The sequence below is a fragment of the Eretmochelys imbricata genome, chromosome 9 (assembly GCF_965152235.1).
Source record: "Eretmochelys imbricata isolate rEreImb1 chromosome 9, rEreImb1.hap1, whole genome shotgun sequence".
NCBI classification, from domain to species: Eukaryota; Metazoa; Chordata; order Testudines; family Cheloniidae; genus Eretmochelys; species Eretmochelys imbricata.
Window position 1 is genome coordinate 9,852,640 of NC_135580.1, and position 21,784 is coordinate 9,874,423.

At 38.6% G+C, this 21,784-nt stretch overlaps 1 protein-coding gene across 3 annotated transcripts in view; it reads right to left on the reverse strand.

Annotated features, from left to right (window-relative positions):
• The window catches only part of ATP11B (ATPase phospholipid transporting 11B (putative)), a 115,597-nt gene that overhangs the window by 39,335 nt on the left and 54,478 nt on the right, over positions 1–21,784 (reverse strand). For all 3 annotated transcript variants that reach the window (XM_077825773.1, XM_077825772.1, XM_077825774.1), the window contains exons 11-22: positions 19,510–19,660; positions 16,661–16,858; positions 16,244–16,402; positions 15,809–15,984; positions 14,707–14,775; positions 13,585–13,658; positions 13,396–13,499; positions 10,931–11,112; positions 9,767–9,970; positions 9,338–9,491; positions 3,429–3,531; positions 708–853 (exon numbers count right to left, since the gene is read on the reverse strand). In XM_077825773.1, coding sequence (XP_077681899.1) covers positions 708–853; positions 3,429–3,531; positions 9,338–9,491; positions 9,767–9,970; positions 10,931–11,112; positions 13,396–13,499; positions 13,585–13,658; positions 14,707–14,775; positions 15,809–15,984; positions 16,244–16,402; positions 16,661–16,858; positions 19,510–19,660 — 1,720 coding nt within the window. The remainder of the gene's footprint in view (positions 1–707; positions 854–3,428; positions 3,532–9,337; positions 9,492–9,766; positions 9,971–10,930; positions 11,113–13,395; positions 13,500–13,584; positions 13,659–14,706; positions 14,776–15,808; positions 15,985–16,243; positions 16,403–16,660; positions 16,859–19,509; positions 19,661–21,784) is intronic.

Genomic DNA, 21,784 nt, shown 5'->3' on the forward strand with positions numbered 1-21,784 from the left:
CCAGACCTAGGAACTGTGGTGTGGGAAGGAATTATTTGGTGGGAAAAAATGCCAATGTGGTGTCCCAAGGAATTATCAAATTACAACCATAAAAAAAATAAGAAGTATTTTGGTAAAAATTTTCAAAAGTGCATCACTAAGGACAAGAGGTCAGCAGAAGCTCCAACTTGGACCACGTGGCACTGAGAAGGAACTGGAGATGCGGTCGGTCAGGCCTGCCCTTTATTGCCTTGGGCTAAACCACAAGGCAATACAAGGGCACATGCACATATCCCTCATTGGAATACGAAAGGGACAATCGCTTGTAGAAGAATAAACTTTTTTTTTTTTAAAAATAGGAAAAGATGACTGTAGATGACAAAAACTGACAGAGGAACGAACTGGGCTCAGGGTACACTTTTAACTCATTTTAAAATTTACTTGGATTTCAAGTTGGTAAAGTAACAACAGCTGCACACTGGCCTACGTGAACTCTGCCACAATATTAAAAGATACTTCCAGTGGGCAGTTTTCCACATGAATTCTGAAGCAAAATGGGTCTCTCATTTCAGGTGTGCTCTGTTGTATAACACCCAGATAGTCCCAAATGGGAGATATTTAATATCCTGATGATTTAACTGCAAGAATTAAAGTCTGAGACACATTTTATGCTAGGAAAAGGAATGCTTAGTTCTACTGAACATCAATGGCACATTGAATAGACTTACCTTATAAAAAAAGTACTGTACAAGGGTTGCTATCCTAATATAGTAAAAGTGGCCATGAACAAGAAGCAACTTGGAGAGGAATTTAAACCTTGCTATTGCATAGTCACTGTTTCTTACAGCTTGCCTTCCTTCTTTCCCCATGATTCCTGTAATATTTAGGACATAAAATATAAATGAAATTAGAGTAAATGCTGCAGAAAAAGTAGATTGATGAAAATATACATCTTCTATACACTTTCACATTTAAAAGACTCCAGTAGCTATTGATACCAATAGGAGGTAACACTTCTGACAACTAGAGAATCAGCTTCACTCAAGGCCCCTGGACCAGTTAGACCAAAATACTACTGTATTTATACTTGAATGACAGTTTATAGCAAAGAAATATGTTAAGGGAACGCACAGCAACAATAAAGCATACAGAATCACAAAAACCCTTTTACTTAAAATGTGCAAATCTACCATCTACCCTAGAATTTACCTATTACGCTCAGTTTTAGAGAGATGCTTTTTTCTAAAAACAGGTTGTAAAAGGTATCACTGCTAGAATTATTTGCACAAACTACAAATGGAACTTGGACAAGTGTATATCATTTCATGTTCCTTACGTGATTTTTATGTGAACTAACCACGTACTATAACAATAGATGACGATCTACTATTTACTTGGTATATTTCTCAAGCAGGCTGTCCTGTGCTCTTCACAGTCACCATAATAAATTAACATTGTGTAGCTTTTTCTTGTCACAGAAAGAGTTGCTATTAGATGAGCATCAGGATATTGAAGACCTTTCGACAATTCTTCCTACAGTTACTCTTAGGGTGGTGGTGCTACAGAAATCCTTAAGAGGCTAGTGGGATTAGTTTATATGAAAAGATTTACAGAATGAAAAGTGGCACATATATGTCATAACCCACTTTCACTCCAGAAAAAGAGGATGGAAGTTAAGGAAAAGAATATTTAAGCTCAGTAAGAGTAAAAAAAAGTCTTAACAGTGAAATCTACAATATTTAACTGTGGATCGGCAACAGACTTTCAAGAGAAAGAGAGAAAGCCTCTTCCTTAGAAGCATTTAAAGCTAGACTGGACAAAGTATAATTCTGCACTGGCAGTGGGAAGTGTGGGGTTGAGTATAGTCTAGGGGTCAAACTTTCATTAGTATCCAGCAGTTCCTATTTAGATATCTTAATGAAGTTTTGAAAATTTGGCTATTTAACCGAGGAGCCTACATTTTACAATTCAAGAGCTCAGCTCCCATATATGCCCCCACTTATGGGTGCTGAGCACCTCTGAGAATCTGGCTGAAGATAATCTTTTCCATTTCTATAACAGCTTGGCAATTTAGTGCCTTAAGTACAATTCCTCAGGTGTGTACAGAGGAGGAAACAAGTTGAAAATAAAACAGAAAGCAGGAATTTAAAAATCTGGGGTTACCAGTTCACGTGTTGCAACAGCTGAAGGAACAGAAAAACTATTATGTTTGGAATGCAAACCTCCATTAATCCATACGGATTTTGAATAGATAGCCTTCTTAATGGATACAGATAGCAGAGGTCCCAGTAGGACCTTTCAAAAAGGATTAGAAAGAAACCAAGTAAAAACCCCCTTGTGAAGAAAGTTTGTTACATTTTGTTAGTTTAGGAATGAAATGAGGAAAGTAAGAGAAATGAGATACAAACCAAGATACCCCAGGAATGGGCTTTTGCATCCTGAACGATGCCTTACAAAAGACTTCCAGATAAAAAATGATTAAAGGATTGTTAGAGTTCTTTTTAAATGGCAAAATCAACCTCTCTTATTCATGCAGAATATAACAGAATGGTCTAGAATGAAAATGAAGGATTTGAAGAAATGATTGCAGAAATAAGATTTTCATTCTTTTCATGTTACTCTTCTTTTTATTATCTTTCATTTTTGTATATGGGCAAGATTAAGGTGCAATTTAGGAAATAAATATAATCAGCACTGAAAATTAAGCACTTTTTGATAAGAGGTGGAAGACAATCTAAAGCAGCATGTAATTATATCCAAATCTAAATCTTAATAGCTTTGCTATTTATATATTGCAAAAAAGTAGAGAGATGGATTAGTAAAATGGGCTGAAGTCTTATTTGATAAAGTATTATTCTATTAGTGAAACATAAAACTAAATGATTTTTAAATTTTTGGATTCTTTTCACTAGACGTTGGGTAAGGCCCCCTTTCAACATGGCGATTCAAGAAAAACAGACGTATGGAAAGAAAACATTGGTGTGACTAACCAATGTAAAATTAAAGTTCAATGTGTAGTAACAGAAGAAATGGTGGCAAAACTTTAGCTACCTATATAGAGAGAATAGCTTCAATTCTGTGTCAAGAGACGTTTAATAGTGTCTTAAGTAACGACTGGAGATAATTAAGAGAACAACACTTTATGGGGGTCTAGATTCTAATGTGCCATATAACAGACACAAGCTATTGATATTTAAGATATTGTCTTCAGAAGGGAATGGTCTTACATTTTAGATTCCACTGAAATTCTGACATATAACATGCAATTGCAAGTGTGTTTAAAAATGATTGGAAGATTGATGTATTGTTATTTTCAGGTGTAAAAATGGCTAAAGTTTAGCAGTTTAAAAGTACAAGTACAGACTAATTCTACATACAGTAGAATGCTTTATTAAGAACACACACTTAGTAATTTATATCAAGTGAAAGTTCTGAAAAAGGTCAGGTACCTATGCCAACATGCGCTTCTTGTATCATGCTTACATCATTAGCCCCATCACCAATGGCTAAGGTTATAGGTTTCTCTGGAGATGTTTTTAACAGTCGTACTACCTGGAGGGAGGAGAAAAAAGAAAAAAAAAGAGAAGGGAAGGGGAGGTTTCAAAATTAGTTTTTCAGGTTATAAATCTGTCACTAATTCATGAGCAGCTTAAATAAATGCACCCACTAGTGAACCCCAGGGATAAGCATGCTTGGATAAGAGTATCTCCAGCACGTCACATAAGTGGACATGCCACAAATTCATAACTCTACTGGAAAAGCCTCTTGCTTTTGAACAACTTTTAAGGTATGTCTACATTGCAATCAAATATGTGAATACAGCTTGGGTAGGCATACCTATGTGAGCTTTAATCCAGCAGTGAAGACCTGGTGACACATGCTTCAGCACAGGCTGTATAAGCTGCTCGTAGCTCTGAGTACACACTTGAGTTGCTACACTGTTCGTGCTGTCTACATTAAAGCTAACCAAGGCATGCCTACCTGAGCTGCAATCATACCTTCAACTGCAGTGTGGACATACTCTGAAATCAGAAATTACACATGCCTCCAGGCTATTACACACAACCGTCACCCCACATAACCATCTGCTCTTTTACAACTATTAACCTAACCAAAATACTGAATTTTACTTCTCATGCAAGTAGGGAGTGGGAGCAACAGATCGACAGTACCTTCAAAGGTTACCTACAGAGTTAACTCTCTTAAAAGTTTTCATGGGGACTATGAAACCAGACTCATTCATCCATCAGATCATGCTGTGTATACATAATACAGGCAAACGAAAAAAAGCCTGAATGCTAAAAAACTTGAAATATAAGAAAAGACAAAAGACGGGGAAAAAAACCACAACTGTATCCTGGAGTTGAACTGTATAACATAAATCATCCCACACAGCATAAGAAAAGCATATTTTCAATATGGGTGGGAAAAGAATATAGCACAATTTTCCCATATTAATTCACAGGCTACTGATTAAAAACTATAATATAAAAACATATCTACTATAAAATGGGTATTTTATCACATAAAAAGACATACAAAATAACTAGGATGAACACAGACATTCCATACCTACTGAACAAAGGGAAAATTGAAAATGCAACCAGGGAATAATCCAAAATTTGAATCCCCTGATAATACTGTCTCGAGATCATGCAGAGTAGGTTATGGAGAAAACTTTTATCTGGTGGTATGTACAGATTTAAGGAGAGATTAATTTCTCTGAATTTAGCTTCATATGATTTGACAGGACTGAATGATGTTCCCTCAGCTCTTAAAGCTTAATTACAATACATTTCATCTCTCTGAAAATACAGTATTAACTAAAAAGAAAAGGAGTACTAGTGGCACCTTAGAGACTAACCAATTTATTTGAGCATAAGCTTTCGTGAGCTACAGCTCACTTCATCGGATGCATTCAGTGGAAAATACAGTGAGGAGATTTATATACACACAGAACATGAAAAAATGGGTGTTATCATACACACTGTAAGGAGAGTGATCACTTAAGATGAGCTATTACCAACAAGAGAGTGGGTGGGTGGTGGGGGAGGAGCGGGTGGCAGAGAAAACCTTTTTTAGTGATAATGAAGGTGGGCCATTTCCAGCAGTTAACAGGAACATCCGATCTCCTCACTGTATTTTCCACTGAATGCATCCGATGAAGTGAGCTGTAGCTCATGAAAGCTTATGCTCAAATAAATTGGTTAGTCTCTAAGGTGCCACTAGTACTCCTTTTCTTTTTGCGAATACAGACTAACACGGCTGCTACTCTGAAACCTACAGTATTAACTGGATTCCTTTTCTTGGAGACTATATAGCTGAAGGGAAGTATCCACCAAATAATCACCAGACCATAAAAGGGGCCAGAAATAATCTAAGGATGTTTCTTATAACTCAGAAAATCCTGGAGACTTCCCAAACTTCTTACAACAAACAGGAGAGCATAGGAATACCTGAATAGGTGGTGAACGGCCAGAGACATGATCAACACTGCTCAAAATGAAGGCAATAACATATGGCCTGCCCTACATTCCTTTGTATATGATCTTTTTCATTAGTATCAAGTTGAGTAGTAGGGGGTATATACTAAAAAAGTCATCCAAAAGACGTGTATATATATATATTCTTAAGTGGAAAAGCTAATGGAAAAGGATTAACAAACTCCTCCTTTCCATGTAATTTAGGAGAGAAGTGACTCCTGAAAAGGTCTCTTTTGCAGATGAAGCACCTCTTGATCTTCAGTTTGCTCCAACTGGACTGCTCTACCATTAAAGATTGCAATAGAAAAGGAAGGGAGTGCTAAACTGCTGCTTTGTTTGCACCAATGGAGGCAGAGAGAGAGTCTAGTGTAAGGATAAAGGGTGTGACCAAGCCCTCTAGACAAGCTTGAACTGCCTTTGGTTTGTGCAGGAGGAGAGGTGCAGCCCCAATGTCTTTGATTGCAAGGCTAGAACCTAGAAAGGTACTAGTAATGTAACAGGAGACACAGGAAACCTGGAAGGGAATGCTAAAACTTTTGTGAGATACTCCACAGAAGCAACCATGATGAGTACAGCTAAGGAAAGTACACAAATGTACAGATGTGTCCCCAGATTACTTAAGTACAGTGCAATAAAGGAATTGCTAATGTAATCAAATATGTATTTTAGCACAGACAATGGAAAGGATGTGCTGTGCCAGAAGAACATACCATTGCTGTAAGAAAATCTTGCACCCTTCTCACGTACTAGAAGGGATGCAATAAAGGATAAGTTCATATAAGAAACATACCTTAAAAGGACAGACAGATAACCACCAATATGATCTGAGAAAGTCAAAGAGTCGTCAGGAATGCCAATTAAGAATGACACTAACAAACATAGTTCCTCCTTTTTCAAAGCAAAATAAGTCTACTGGTAGTGAGTGGTCCCAGTTCAGTTACTGGGCAGGACAACTGCAGAACAGGTAAAATGGAGAAACGCTATTGTATCTCTGGATGCAAGAATTACATGCATTCCTGAGAACAGTGGTCCTCAAAAACCGTTGCTGCACACAGAAAAAACACATTCTGAACAGGAACCCTCTAACCAGTGCTAGGAATACTCCTACTTGAGAAGCATTCCTTGGAACAGACACATTGCCAATAAGAAACAATGAATGATTAATTTCCTGTAGGGGAGAAAGAGTGCTCTAGCTTAGGGGTTTCTCAAACTTCATTGCACTGCGACCCCTTTCTGACAACAAAAATTACTGCACAACCCCACAAGGGGGGGACCGAAGCCTGAGCCTGTCCGAGCCCCACCACCCTGGGCAGGGGGGCCAAAGCCCACGGGCTTCAGCCCCAGGCAGGGGGACTGTAACCTGAGCCCCACCATGCAGGGCTGAAGCCCTTGGGCTTCCGCCCCAGGTACTGGGGCTCAGGCTTCAGATTCAGCCCAGGGCCCCAGCAAGTCTAATGCCAGCCCTGGGAACCCCATTAAAATGGGATTGTAACCCACTTTGGGGTCCCAACCCACAGTTTGAGAACTGCTGCTTTAGCTCAAAGGGATAAACCTCACAAACACAATTACAGATGTTCTGAGCCTTCAAGTTGTTGGATGTGGAGACAGAAGTCTTTTCAGAAAATATCTCCCAGCGGAAAATCATACAACTCCCTGATGTATCAATATGCACTCAGGGCAAAAGAAAGCAGAGGAATGGCATGATGAATGAAGGAATATAACCTTAAAGGCCTAGAGTAAGCTGCCACAAAACATGTTTATCCTCATCCTGTACTCATTTCAGAGAAATCTGACTAGTTTCGATGGCTAAGGCAAGTCAGTTCCATCAGAAGATACTTTAACATAGGTTGTGATAAGATGCAGGAAATAAGGAAGTTCTACTTGCAGGAGAAGATAGGAACTAGAGGATGTAAAAAAATATTCTTGTTGGAGGCCACCTACCTTCTTTGGTAGCCAAGAATAAGTACCTTACAGATACAAAAGCAACTAAACAGGTATTGACCCCAAACTGGAAGATAGCTATGCTCTGAAGATGCAGGCTGGCAACAAAAATTTCAAGTCAAGCAAAATATGTAATATGACTAGCATCATCAGGCCAGTGAATAGTCTCAGCCAGTGGGGAAACATATCATCAAGAAACAAACCTCTCCTGAGATTTCAGAAACTTAAATAGAAGAACCCCACTGATTTCACTGGACATTGGAACAGGTCCATAATTAATTGTTTTGATTTCCATGTATCCTTTAATAGGTATAATGTTACACAACGGCCAGAAACTAGTTCCACATTGGAAAGGTGTCTGATGCTCTTTAGGCAACGTTTTTTTCTTACATTATACACCCATTTTCAGTCCCATTACGTTAAGCAGAAAAATAATCTCTCTCAGGAGCAACAGGTCTATCATGATGGTTAGCCATGCTCCCATTTACTCAAAGGAATTCCTGAGAGGATCATTTACAAGCCAAGGCCAAACAAAACATTTCACCCATGACAGTAATTTTGGAAACATCTGGATTTCTGGGCTGGATAGTGGTAATAAGTTACCAGTACTTCTGCAACCACTTTCTTCTATAGAGTCTGAACAGAATCATAGTAGGTTCAAACATCATTCATGTGCTTGATAGGACCAAGCCAGCCAGAGAGATGCCACTACCCACTGTTGTAGAATATCCAGCAGCTTATTAAAACTGTGCAGAACAAAATTCAATGAAGACCTAAATATGAGTAGACGTGAAATCAGGACAGCTTCAGAGAAAAAAAGAAAGTCTGAAGGCACATTACCACTAGAGATCTTATTCTTTCAGAAGCTAGGCCTCATTTTCCCCCCCAAACACAAACTTCCAGATCTTTTACACCTTTTAATGATTGCAGATGTACTTTCTTCATAAAGCTTCTCCAATTTAATCCAAGAAGAGTTCTTCATTTAGCTACTGAGGTGAGATGGAAATGATTTCCTTGAAGGAGTCTCAACCGTATTACTGGTTAATAGAACTGGCCTCTCTTCCTGTCAGCAGTAACTGAGAAAGTCTTATGTGTTTACTAAAATAGCATTGAAGAGCTGAGATACTCAAAACACTAGTAATTACAAGTATTGCAGGTGTCACAGTCACTTCGATATCCTACAAACACTTCACAGAAAACAAAAAACACAAGAAAATTTGTAAGAAGACTGTTTCTAGAATGTTTTCCTTTTGTCTTTTGTTGAAATATCTGAAATGAGCAAAACCCAGTACATTATGCTGCTACATGAATTCTAGTGAATAGTGACCTGTAGTGGCTCCTTGTCCAAATTTAGCTGGGACGTTAATTTGATCACGCTTAATTGTCCATGTACTCATTAATTAGCGATACTAGCAACGGCATCCCCCACTGCTCTGCTGTGGCTGCCAGGCTGTTCACATAAGTCCTGCTACTTTGAAGCCACCTACTGGAATATGTCCTGTACAGTATGTAGCACTAGAGCAGCTGCTGCACATGGATCCTTACTAAGAGGTATTTTGTTAAATTAACTGATGTGAATGGTGCACAGATTTAGAAATTAAATTTTACACATAGATTTTATGTTCTCCTTTTTCACTGTGATACAGCTGCCCAAATGACAGAACCACCACTGAAACAGACTTAATAGGTAAATAATAAAGACAATGCTGTTAGATGACCAAACTGCTAAGCCAATGCTTGAGAACCAAACCTTTATTATGCAATATGTCTCTGTTTTCAGGTATACTAACTATTCTTCTGAGAAGAAGTTCACAATACTTAACTTTATAATAAGCTCTGGAATGCAGGATGTCATCATAATCAATGCAATATAGTTTACAAATTTAAACATTCTTATATTTGAAAACAACCATTAATATTGCATATTGACTTACCTTGGCTTTTTGCAGGGGTGCCATGCGACAACACAGCACTGCAGAACAATTTCTACAAACTTCCATGAACAGTTTTTCATGTTCCCTGAGTGCAAGAGAGAGGCTGGTCCCATCCACAACCAGCCCATGCTGGATTACATGATCATCCTTTATTCTATTCAGAAAAAAGAGGTCATTATTATATTGAAAACAACATTGTATTTTAATTTAGTTACAGTAAGCAAGTACTATATTCACAACAAATAATCACACAAGTTGAGAAAAAAAGTCTCAGACTTTCAGAAGCAACAGCTTTATTAGTAACAGAGTAAGTTTATATATTAGGCATGTAAATAAACTAAAATGACTAATTGTCATAAAACTTGAGAAATAAAAAATAAATAATCCAGAGTTATAACATAATTCAGATTGCCACATATGGTACTTTACCTCCTGGCTAGCTGCCTCAGCTGCTCTGCACATGTACTGTCTGATTTGTGTTGTACAAGTTCAAGGATGTTCATGGTCCTATGGAAGTGTCCACAAGATAAACTCACACTAACAGCTGTTTCATGCTTATCTCCAGTAAGTACCCACACTTTGATACCAGCCAATCTGAGTGCCTCTATAGTTTCTTGGACTTTATCTTGGAGTCTGAAAATAGAGAACATCTTCACTAACTGGTAGAACACACTACAAAGAAACAGTCCACATTATGATTGGGTTTAATATTTAACTATAACAAAGCGTGTGATAAAAAGGTACACAATCACATTTGAAATAGGCAGTTATGATATGGTAGGATATTTAACCTGTAAATTGGCTTATCTGGATGCAAGAAGGGTTTTCCTAACACTATTCACAAATGTATTCAGCCAATTTCATTTCCACCCAGTCTAATCAAGACCTCAGCAAAGTACAATCTAAAGTTTACCTCTACTAAGTGAAATGACTTCAAACTTGCAGCAACTTTTAAGCTGAGATCTTCTGTATATATTTTAAAAAAATCTTTTATAAGAAAAGTTTTAGTTTCCTATATTCAGTATCTTTTTCTATTTTTCTTTTACTTTTAGCAATATTTCCATAAAATACATGAAAAACCTTTTAGAGTTCTAGCTGCACCCTGAAATTATAATCTTACACAAATCACACTACTTTATTCAGCAATCTATTGTTAAAGAGATTATGACCTCAAATCGGGAATCATCAGAATTTATCTTGAGACTAATTAAAACAGTTTTTAAAAAATACAGCATAAAAGTAGAAGGGCCTCAAGAGTATTTACTTTTCAGGTTTTTCCCAGGAGGCATCTGGAAGCCTTACCATACATTTAAGTCAGTCTGACTGTGAATGCACTTTACAAGGTAGACATTTGAAAACTTGTCTGTAAAGCACATAGCACGCTATTGGAACTACCAAGTCTCACGTTGCAAAACATGTTTACTACATTTAAGACTTCGTTGAGTGTATGTATGCATTTATTTAAGTGAAGATAAGCGGCCATCTATTACTCTGTCGGGACAATTTTACAAAGAAGGGTGCACCATCATGGAATTATAAAACAGAAGCTTGCTTTGTTTTTGTAGAGAAATCAGCAGAAGTCCCAAAACATACTTGTCCTCTACTCCTGTAGCCCCAAGTAATTCCAGATCCTTTTCTATGAAGTTGAATACATCTGCCAGTCGTTCTTCTCGTTGCTGTAAGGCAGTTCTAGCCTCATGAAGGCGTCTGTCTATTTCCTGATACTCCTCAGCTGTGAATCTTCTATAGGCGACACATAAAGTTCTTAACCCTTTCTGCAACCAAACAAGATGTCGTACGTTTTCAGGGATAATAAATGTTCATAAAATGATTTAAAAGCATATGAAAAGCAGTACAAGTACAATATTTATATCCTATAAAAATACACATAATGGACACCTTAAAAAACTGACCAGTTGCTTTAGATAAGGCAGATTACTACTACCAAGCTAAAATTTGGTTAAGTGCCAAAAATGCGCTCAGCACCATACAACACAAAAAATAAATAACTAGAAGACATTGAGGGAAGGAAACATAATGGAAAGCCTGGAAGAGGCAGAAGGAATGTATTTGACTTTAAAAGCACCAGCAGGCCAAATGTTGACTAGTGACAGAACACTGCAGATTATACTCACAGGTATGAGAAAATTGTACATGCATTTTGAGTTGTGTAGTACAGTGTGATGGTAACAAAAGTGTTCAGCTAAGGAAAAGCTGTCATTGGAAAGAATAGGCTAGAGATTCCTAATTAGTCAGTTTCGCAGCCAGCACTGTATGAGAGTTCAGTATCCTTGAGGAGTCTAGAAAGACTCAGACTGTGGTCTATTTTGAGGATTTGGGAACAAATTCCCTCAACAGACGATCTCAGTGTGGTTGGAAGCTTTTCTAAGCATTTCCTGTTGCTTGCAAACATAACCTCTACCTTGCTTGGGTATAGCTTCAGTCAAATCTTCCTCTCCTAGATCCTCGGAGAGATGGGGGCAAGGATGACATTGGCATAAAAATGTTAATAATAGAGCTCAGTGTCACCTGCAAATTGCTGGCATTTGAATTCATGGAATCTTAGAATTTCTCCCCATGTAAGTGCCTCTCCACTCTTGACTAGTCCCCCTAAATCAGTGTTCTTTCCTGCACGGCCCGCAAGCCAGTGGTGGCTCCCATGGACCCTAAGTGAAGTTCACTGTCAATCGTGCTCTCCGATAGTAGTGAGGCTGCAGCTAAGGCAGGCTCCCTGACTGCCCCAGCCCCACGCCACTCCCAGAAGTGGCCAGCACGCCCCCCACAGCCCTAGGGGTAAGGAGAGGAGCAGAGGTCTCTGCACGCTGCTCCTGCCTGCAAGCACCGTCCCCATGGCTCCCATTGGCCAGGAACAGGGAACTGTGGCCAATGGAAGTTGTGGAAGCGGTGCCTGCAGAGAGGGACAGCGCGCAGAGCCACATGCCCCTCCAGGGGCCACAAGTGCATGTTGGTCCCTTACTTTGAGCAGCCCCGGCCCCAAGCTGCTCCTGGAGTGCTGTTCCCTGGGGCAGGTTCTGAATAGCTCTTCCACCACCCAACCTGCAGCCTCCCGGAGCCAGCCGCCCATGCCCCCTCCTACACCCCAAGCCCCGGCCCCAGCCCTGAGCCCCTTTCCAGAGCCTGCACCCCATGCCCCCTCCTAGAGCTGAACATTCTGCCCCAGGCTGGAGTCCCCTCCTGCACCCAAACTCCCTCCCAGAGTTTGCACCCCTCACCCCCTCCTGCACCCCAAGCCCCTGCCCCAGCCCTGAGCCCCCTCCAAGAGCCAGCCCCCCATACCCCCTCCTGCACTCCAAGCAATATTACCAATAACTGTAATATTACCATATCAACCAACAAAGAGTGTTCAACCGTCTGTGTCGGACATGCGTTCAACCATCTGTGTCAGGCTGATGTGGCTCTCATGTTGAAGGTTTTTTCCCAAAATTGCCCCCACTTCAAAAATAGTGAAGAGCACTGCCCTAAATTATGTTTCCTTGAACATTTTTCCTAGTTTAAACCTACCTAGGGCCTTAAAGCTGCATAAACATCTTAAATTCATCTAAAGCCTTAGATAGAGTGGTTTAATCTGTTCAAGACTAAGGCTTTTGGTTGGTTTAAGCCACTAATGCAGCTTTAAGACCCTACATATTGTAATTGGAAGGAACAAAAAGAGCTGACCAGAGATTCAAGGGGATCGGTTAAAAGACAGCAGCCAGAAAAGGACTGAATGGGTTCCCAACTGGCCTAAGTAACAGTGACTTCTTAGGATGCAATTGCCAAATTTAAATCTGAATGAGTTTTAAACTATAAATCAATTTTTTTTTGTTTTATAAGTTACACTGAGTTATCAATCAAATCAAATTAGAAGACATACTCATTTGTTCTGATTTAGTGGTGTTAGGTTCAGATCTCGCAAAGGCTGTGCCACATACATACAATACCCCTTCCACATAACAGAGGCCCACAGTTCTTTTGTACACGTCCACTATGTTTTCTGAGCAGTAGCACGAGCAACCAAGATCTATTAGTTGGTTCAGATCTTGAACATTTTGACTTACCAAAGCAAATTCATCTACGTGAATCCTTGTTTTGTCTATTTCTCCCCCTCTACTGTGAGGAAGAATGGAAGATTCTGCTCCTTTTGTGAATAAGAGCTTTTCTCCTAAGAAAAAACAGAGTAAAAATTGAGCATATGCACCATTTAGCAGTTTACAAATTACAACTTTGAGCAAGATCTGGCTGCTTACCAGAGGGACTCTCTACGATGACACTCATTCGTCTACGATTTGGATCAAACTCCAAAACATGAAGTAATTTAAACCTGGGGAGACAGAGGGGAAAGGAAAGCAGCTTTTCTTAGAAACAAATGCCAGTAGGAAACAGTTAAATACAAGTTATAAAAACATCTCCCAAACCCCTATTCTGCTCCAGACATTCTATAAGAACTATACTATGTACAAATGGGGACTATTATACATGCTTTCTCACCTGCTATTTTTCAGCAGTGGTGTACTGGTAGCCTCTGTCTGGCGAGAGTTAGATTATCAGGGTTGGAAGGGACCTCAGGAGATCATCTAGTCCAACCCCCTGCTGAAAGCAAGGCCAATTCCCAATTTTTGCCCCAGATTCCTATATGGCTCCTTCAAGGATTGAACTCACAACCCTGGGTTTAGCAGGCCAATGCTCAAACCACTGAGCTATCCCTCCCCGCCATGTTCTTTTTCCCAATGGAAATCTTTGTTTACTGAATACTAGCTTGGGGTCTGGAAATTACTTTCAGCTGCTAGCTTGCTGCCTTATCTTGTATTAACTTAAGGGGTAACATTTGGAAAAGTGCTAAGTCAGTTAGGAACCTAAGGCCCATTTACTTTCAATAAGATTTACGATCCTAAGTGTCTAAGTCACTTTTGAAAATGTTATTTAAGAGCTCCAAAGGAAGTTAAGAGGTTTGAAAACTTTGACTTCAGTCATGTTATTACTAAGATAGATCATACCAAGAAAAAAAATTCTATGGTATAATGCAGAGAATGCAAATATCCATATATTCTCAACTGCTTGCTGAAAAATTTGAGACATGATCAAAATGCACATGTATGACAGTTGCCATCTTCATATATACACACCCACACACCTTCCATTGTTACATGCATTTAATTCTCATTAAAAAATACTGAATACTACCATTTCAAGGACATCATATGCAAAGGTTTCAGAAAAAGGGAGTTATGGGGAACGCAAGAGGAACAAAATATTCTGTGCTTTCCAGCTAGGAAGGATAAAGATAATATAAAGTACAATATTATACTAATCCACATGAAATAATGTTCTGTCCTTTGAGAACCACAATAAATGTGATATGAAAGAAATACCTTTCTGGTTTTCCAAGGCTTTTCACTTCCATACCTTCCCCATTAGTTCCAGTAAATACAACACCAACTCTAAAATGTGCAAAAAAACAACAAAAACAAAAAAACCAGGTTTGCCTGCTATTTTCATTAACATGAGAGTCTGTGGAAGAGCCATTTTTTAAATAATGCAAAAGTATTACATATTCTGAAAAAAGATCTAATTTCCAGAAAATTAAAAATACTCTTTACTTCTATGCCTCTTTTGTAGTAAAGATGATGCAATGCTGTGTGAAACATAGTAACATGAGGAATATGCCTTCCATTTAAGTTTGATAGAATTAGTTTCTATAGTTTTTTTTAACCACCCAATGTTTAACATCGGGTGGGGGTTTCTACATCTCCTACAGATCTAGTCTACTTTAAAGTATACTATGTGCTTTATTATTCTAAATATACACTTTACATATTCCGTAACAGACTAATTTGCTAAGCCCAATTATAACTGCATTTCAGCAATACCAGCATCTTCCTAAATATTAACAAAACACAGATATGACAATTAAAACAGTCTGCTTTGTTTAAGCTTGATCAACTGATTCAAAGTGTTCACAGGTCCTGGTAACATATCCTAACTTATTTTTAAAATAACTAATGAAAGTATTAAACAGCAATCCAATTTTAAGGTTGGAGTATTATAAACTAGAGAATTAAAACAGACATTTGCAGCCAGAGTATTTAAGTATTTAATTGTAATAGTTATTAAAATATTCTGCAATGTCTCAGTGCCTCATTATTAATCTAGTCTAAGACTGTGCTAGAAGGCTAATAATCATAGTCTACCTGTGAAGGATGTGAGCTGCCTAAGTTTCTAAGTGGCCCAGTGGAACCGTGATGTGTAGAGACCCCATTGACCATGTCCCTGGGCTGCCTACTTTCTATCAATTAATCCAGAAGTAAAACTTTCTCTATATAAAAAAATGCCTGGATGGGGTGTGTGATATATATAAAACCCCTTTGCAGTAAACTGTAGTAATTAGACATAGGGCTGTGAAATCTCCCTGTTCACTTTTGAAGCTGCTGTTGGCCATGCTGTGCCAGTCACAATTTTGGCCTTAGAACTCACCTGCTAGCAGCTTCAACTAAAGCCTTCTCATCTGGTGAGGAAGCATAGTACTCCAGCTGAGACACTATTCCATTGGCACGCCAGTGCCCATCACCAATGCCATCGGTTTGATCTGCACTGATATGCACTGTGTGACAGAGACAGACTGCTTTCAAGAAAAGCTCTTCCTCTTTCATCTATAAAAAGACAGAGCAGTTCATAAGCCAAGTTTATCTCTCTAAAACAAGATGCATTACTCTACAGTACCACAGAATAAGGTATTTAAAAAATCAAATTTCTCAAACTGCCTTACATCTACCACTCTTTCTGTAACCATTTTTACTACCAGAAATCCTTCCAGAAATTTTTCTTCTTCTACGTAACACACCAAGAAATAATATTTAAACTGAAATATTCATCAGTATTTATTCAGTTTGAAGAAAAATAAAATCTTACAAGACTCAGTCTAATTCCATCTGGGGAATCCTCAGTCAACCCCTCTGGAACTAGTTTGCCATTGATCTCTTGGTATTTGATGCCATTAATAGAGCATTCCCGAAACTGCATTTCATTTTCAGTTAGTGTACCAGTTTTATCTGTAAACACATACTCCACCTAGGGTAATATAAAAGAAAACAAATTGGAATAAAGTACATTTAATACAGAAAAATTATTACCATCTCCCCATATATCACAAACTTATTTTGCTAACATTAAAAGAGACTTCAAATATGTATTTCTGCGATCATGTCAGATATGTAGATCTTATTTTCAAACTCCTATGAGTTGCTCAAAATAGAGTCAATATGAAGTCACTAATACTTTTCCTTATTGATATTTAAACAAAAAGTAAAAAATGAACATTATTGTTACCTGTCCTAACTCCTCATTGAGATCTGAAGTATTTACTTGTGCTCTCTGGTTTGTTTCTTCATGATAGAGGTCAAGATCCCAGCCAATAAAAAAAGATCCAAGAAATTTCTGCATCTCAACAGTCACATAAAGCGAAATAGGGATGATAAAATTGTAAAGTACCAGAAAAGCAAGAAAATCTGAAATAAATCTCAGAATCTATGAGAGAGAGAGAGAAGGAAAGGATTATCAGAGTCATTAAGCGGAACTTGGTCACTTAAGTGTGTTTCAGCATTATGAAAGGTATCAGATTGCCTGTACTGGAGGAGACTGAAGTCCTCTATATATACACAGAAGAGGTACAACACAAGTAGCAACAATGCAGACTTCACCACAGTGCCCCAGCAATGTGTCTTTAAGACTGATGCAGACAGACTGCCTTTAGCGATGAGAGGATATTTCAGTTCTCAAGCCCATCAATCCATGTCTTCTCTGCTGAGACTGTAAAGGAGGGTGCAATATTAAGTGTGCTGATGATTCTGTAATGCAAACACTTTTTTTTTAGGAATTGGATTGAGGTGACCAACTCACATCACATACTGCACAAAACAGCCAATTACAAACTAACAATCCACAAGTTATGAAGGCAAAACAAGTTAAAAGCAACAGATATTCCACAGTTACCCATTTATCTATAGTATTCATAATTTACACTTGATATTGAAGATCACATTAAAGTAGCTTTACAAAGTAACAAAAGCTAGAAATTTCTATATTAAAGGATGACAACATAGTTCAGTCATACTTTGAAAAAGGTGTGAATCAAGGATGAAATGCAATTTTAGTTTCTTTGAGTATTATCTTGATAATTAGTGTGACAATCTCAGCAATAAACTTATCTTTGAGGAAATTCCTACCAATGTCTGAAAGCTTAAAAAGGGATATTTGAGACAAGAAGAACTGAAACATACCTTTTAACTCCATTGAAATATACTGGAGTAGGAGAACAATGTGCAGGAATAGAGTGGAAACGTAGTAGATATTTTGCTAATAAAAAAAAAAGTGTTCTTCCTAACGAGGGAATGTTGGCATAACTATTTAATCAGCACTGTAAGTTTACATGGTGATTTACAAAACAGAGGCTCCCTGCCCTAAAGATTTTCAAATCTAAGAAACACGATAAACAAAGTCATGGTACAGTGTAGTAGCTCAGAAAATGGAGGGTGTGAAGATATTTTGGGGGAAAAGGCAGCGGCAGAAGCTAGAAGGAATTCTTAAAAAACTTCGTATTTAATGGAGATATAAAGGGGCGGGTGGCTGATAAGAACTGAAGAAAGATAAAGGGAGCAACAAAGTGAAAAAGAGATGATTAAGAGGGAAAAGTAGGAGGAAATGACATCAAAGAAAGGGGCAAGGTTACATATAGCCTTGAAGGTGAGGATGAGGGGATCGAATGGCTTAGTAAATACTTATCCTGTTTTTTCCCCAACACACTACAATGGCTCCAGAAGTTCTTCTCATTTATATTGCAACTACTTTATACAAATTAAGAAAAAAAATACACCTTTATTTGACTGACTACTTCAAAAAACTGGAGATTCTTTAAGTAGTTTTAGATCCTAAAATGATGGTCACTAAGCAATTTTGAAACATCTTCAATTCATTAATACTCTGCAAAATTAAAATTTTAAATAAGATTGTTTTAAAGCTAGTACAAGAGCATTTGATAAGTTTAACACTCAACTTAACAGTAAATGTAATTTACAAAAAAGTGACATCCAGGAAGAGATGATGTTTATGTTTTTCCAGTTCAATCTGGAAGAACATTCACATCATAAACCCATAGGAAAGTCACATGTTATAATAAAGGTACCAATACAACATTAGCTGTAGGTTCCTGAATGAGAGCTCCTCATATCTTCTTCCATTTTATTTTACAGCAGCAGTGTGAAACTTGGGCGAACTTTCTTCAATCCAACAATTTGGATCCTTTTACATATTTGTATGATGACTAGTCAGCACACACCAACTGCCACTGCCTTAGAGTCTAGAGGGGAGATTTCCAAAGTTACAAAGGCAAGTTACATGCCTAACTCCCAAAGTAAGTAAGTGGGAAATGAGCATTTAACTCCAGTTTGTACCTCTGAAAATTTCAACCCCTCTCAAACTTTCCTATAAGCTCCTGAACTGCATGGGAAGCAGGAGGCCCCCCAAAACAATTCAGAAATTTAAAATAAAAGTAAAGAAAAAAAATGACTAAGTAAGGATATCCTCCAGAGATGTAAACTATAAGATCCAATGGAACATCTCTTCAAAGAATTCCTTCAAACTCTAAAGAGAAGAGAATTCTGTCTGGCAATGTCTTCAAAGCAGTGAAATTACAGGCAAAGGGAAGTTACTTGAAGAATACCAGCATGACAGGATTTCCCAAAGTAAAAAATATAATAAAAATCACAGGAACAGGCAGTGCACAAAATAGGCAAAATCCCAAAAATGCCTTTGTTTTAACATAAAAGGATGGGCAAGATACCATCAAACAATGTGAGATGAACACACAGAACCCTGTGACAGAGCCTTGTGAATATACCCTACGAAAAACCAAAACGATCAAAAACTAGGCCTTGCCAAAAGAAACAAAAAGTCTAGGAAATGACAGTTTGTGCTCCCCCACTTCAGAAACAGGACTAAAACTAAAGCTGGATTCCTCCAAAGGCTAAATTAAAGCAATACTGATTTCCAACTATATCTATGAAAGACTATGCAGCTGCCATGCCTAAATCCAAGAATGGCAGTATTCTCAGGTTCAGACATACTATTAGTATCTATGGGTGTATTTACTCAATATGTAGTTTTACATAACCACATATTACCTTACTGCTGTTTCTTTCATGTTCAGTTTTCTGGTCATACCAAGGTTCATCCCATTTTTCTTCAGCTTGCCATGCATATTTTAAGATTGTACTCAGGACTGCTTCAAAAAGGAGGATTATTAGATAGATAATCAAAAATGAGTTCATAGACCTAGGAGGACACAAAAATACTATTTCAGTGTATTCTGTTCTGTTTTTTCCTTAATGTATGAAAGCAATGTTAAATTTTAACTATGACAAAATGTTTTGTTGGCAAATATTTTCAGTGTGTCTGTTTCAAAGAACAGGAAAGTTTTTATGCGACAAATGGAAACAATGGCAAACAGGAATGGAATACTACATTTGACTAGAATGTATACTAAATTACAGTAGATTTCTGCAGTTATTGTAAATTGAAGGTTAGATTAAGGTGTAACACTATCAAAATCTGTCTCCTGAAACAGGTGCTGTTTGGAGTTTTGGGAATTAACTTTTATTATCCTTGTTCCAAGGACACCCTCTCTTCCGAATACCACTTTAGAATATGAAGGAAGTGAGGAAGACCAATACAGAGATCCAATCCAAGGCCACTCCCTTTTTGCTACCTGAAAATGCAGTTCCACGGCATTGCCTGTCAGTACCTTGACTGGACAGTGACCACCTTTCAACCCAGTCAATACTCATTAAGGTCAGAGCTGATGTCAGTGCATGGGAAATGTTAAACGATGGGAGGGAAAGATACAGCAGCTTCTTGTGCATCCCACAGATTTGTTTGTGTCTGACTACATTAGTATACCGTATATACTCGTTCATAAGCCGAATTTTTTAAGTAAAAAAGGGAAGCACCAGAGAAGGGGGTTGGCTTATGAACGGGTATAGGGGAGAGAGGTGGGACACAGCCCCTTCCCCGAACAGAGGGGGCAAGGAGAGGCAGCACAGCCAGCAGAGCCAGAAGAGAAGAGGCGGGGCCAGAGCCTCTCTGCTTCTGGCTACGCTGCTCTCCCCCCAGCCTCCGAAGCAGCTGCAGCTCTGGGGCTGGCAGGCTGTGGCACCCAGCCTGCCGGAGCAGCTCCAGCCAGGCCAGAGACATCCTCCCCTGGCCCTCCCCAGATAAGGTGGGAAGGGATGGAATGGGGAGAGTGTGGGGGTCCTAGGCAGCACTCCCCTAATCCCCAGTTTCTCCCCCTCAAAAAATTTCCCCACCAGTTGCTGTCCTGGCCCATCAAGGTAAGCAGCTGGCACACCGGGACACTTTGTTTACTTAGGTTTACCTCCGTGCCTGCACACCCTTGAGGTAAACAAACCATCTTGACCCACCAGCAGCTCATCCTGATGGCCCGAGAGCCAAAGTTTGCTGACCCCTGAATTATAGGGTCGGCTTATGAATCGGTCATAAAAAATTTCCATTTTTACTTATTCATCTTGGGGTGGTCGGCTTATAAATGAACCGGCTTATGATAGAGTATATATGGTAATTAACTCTTTGGTTGTAAAAGAATGTCAGCAGGACAGCCTGCACTTTTAACAACTTGCACAGACAAAACAAATTAAATATTTTTAAGAGACAAATTTGGTATAATGAGTTCCATTTGTAGAGTTATGTCAAAACAGTACATTTAACAGCCTTTTAGACTGGAAAGACAACAAGCCAAGAATTAAAAATAGAACTTGCAATCTGTATAAGGAGTTAATATCCCTCACATAATGTTTCTGGGTAAATTATTTTTTCCAGAAATTAAACAAAAAATACTTTTTTCATGGCAAACTGCATTTTCCAGTATCTTCAGATAGTTAGTGCTCCATATACACCTGAGGAGACATTCTTTTCAGAGTCTGCATCTTCTCTAATAATACCGCAGACCATGTAACAGGGACAAGCACCCACACAGAACAAGAAGGGGAGAAAATCAGAATTCAGGAGATAGAAATTAAGACTTCGACTGAGTTCATCCCACTGCAAGCGCAGGATGCAACCTCCTAATAAAGGATGTGTCAAGAGAGTGACAACGGTTGGGACTACCATAAAACACAGACTCCAAACCCCCGGTGAAAGGAGCACCTCACATCTCTTGAATAATCTCCTCCTGCCTACTCTGGAGTAGCATTATGGCCTTAGATAGTCTCTGTGTGAGGACTGCCCAACACAGCCTTAGAGGAAAAACTGACTTATTTTTATTATTCTAATCCTTCCTTGTAAGAGCGAGCAATCAAACTAGTTTTGCACACTATTGCAAAATGAAGCTGTAAGTAATGAAGTGATGAAATTAGATAACCAGTATTAAAAAATGAAATTTAA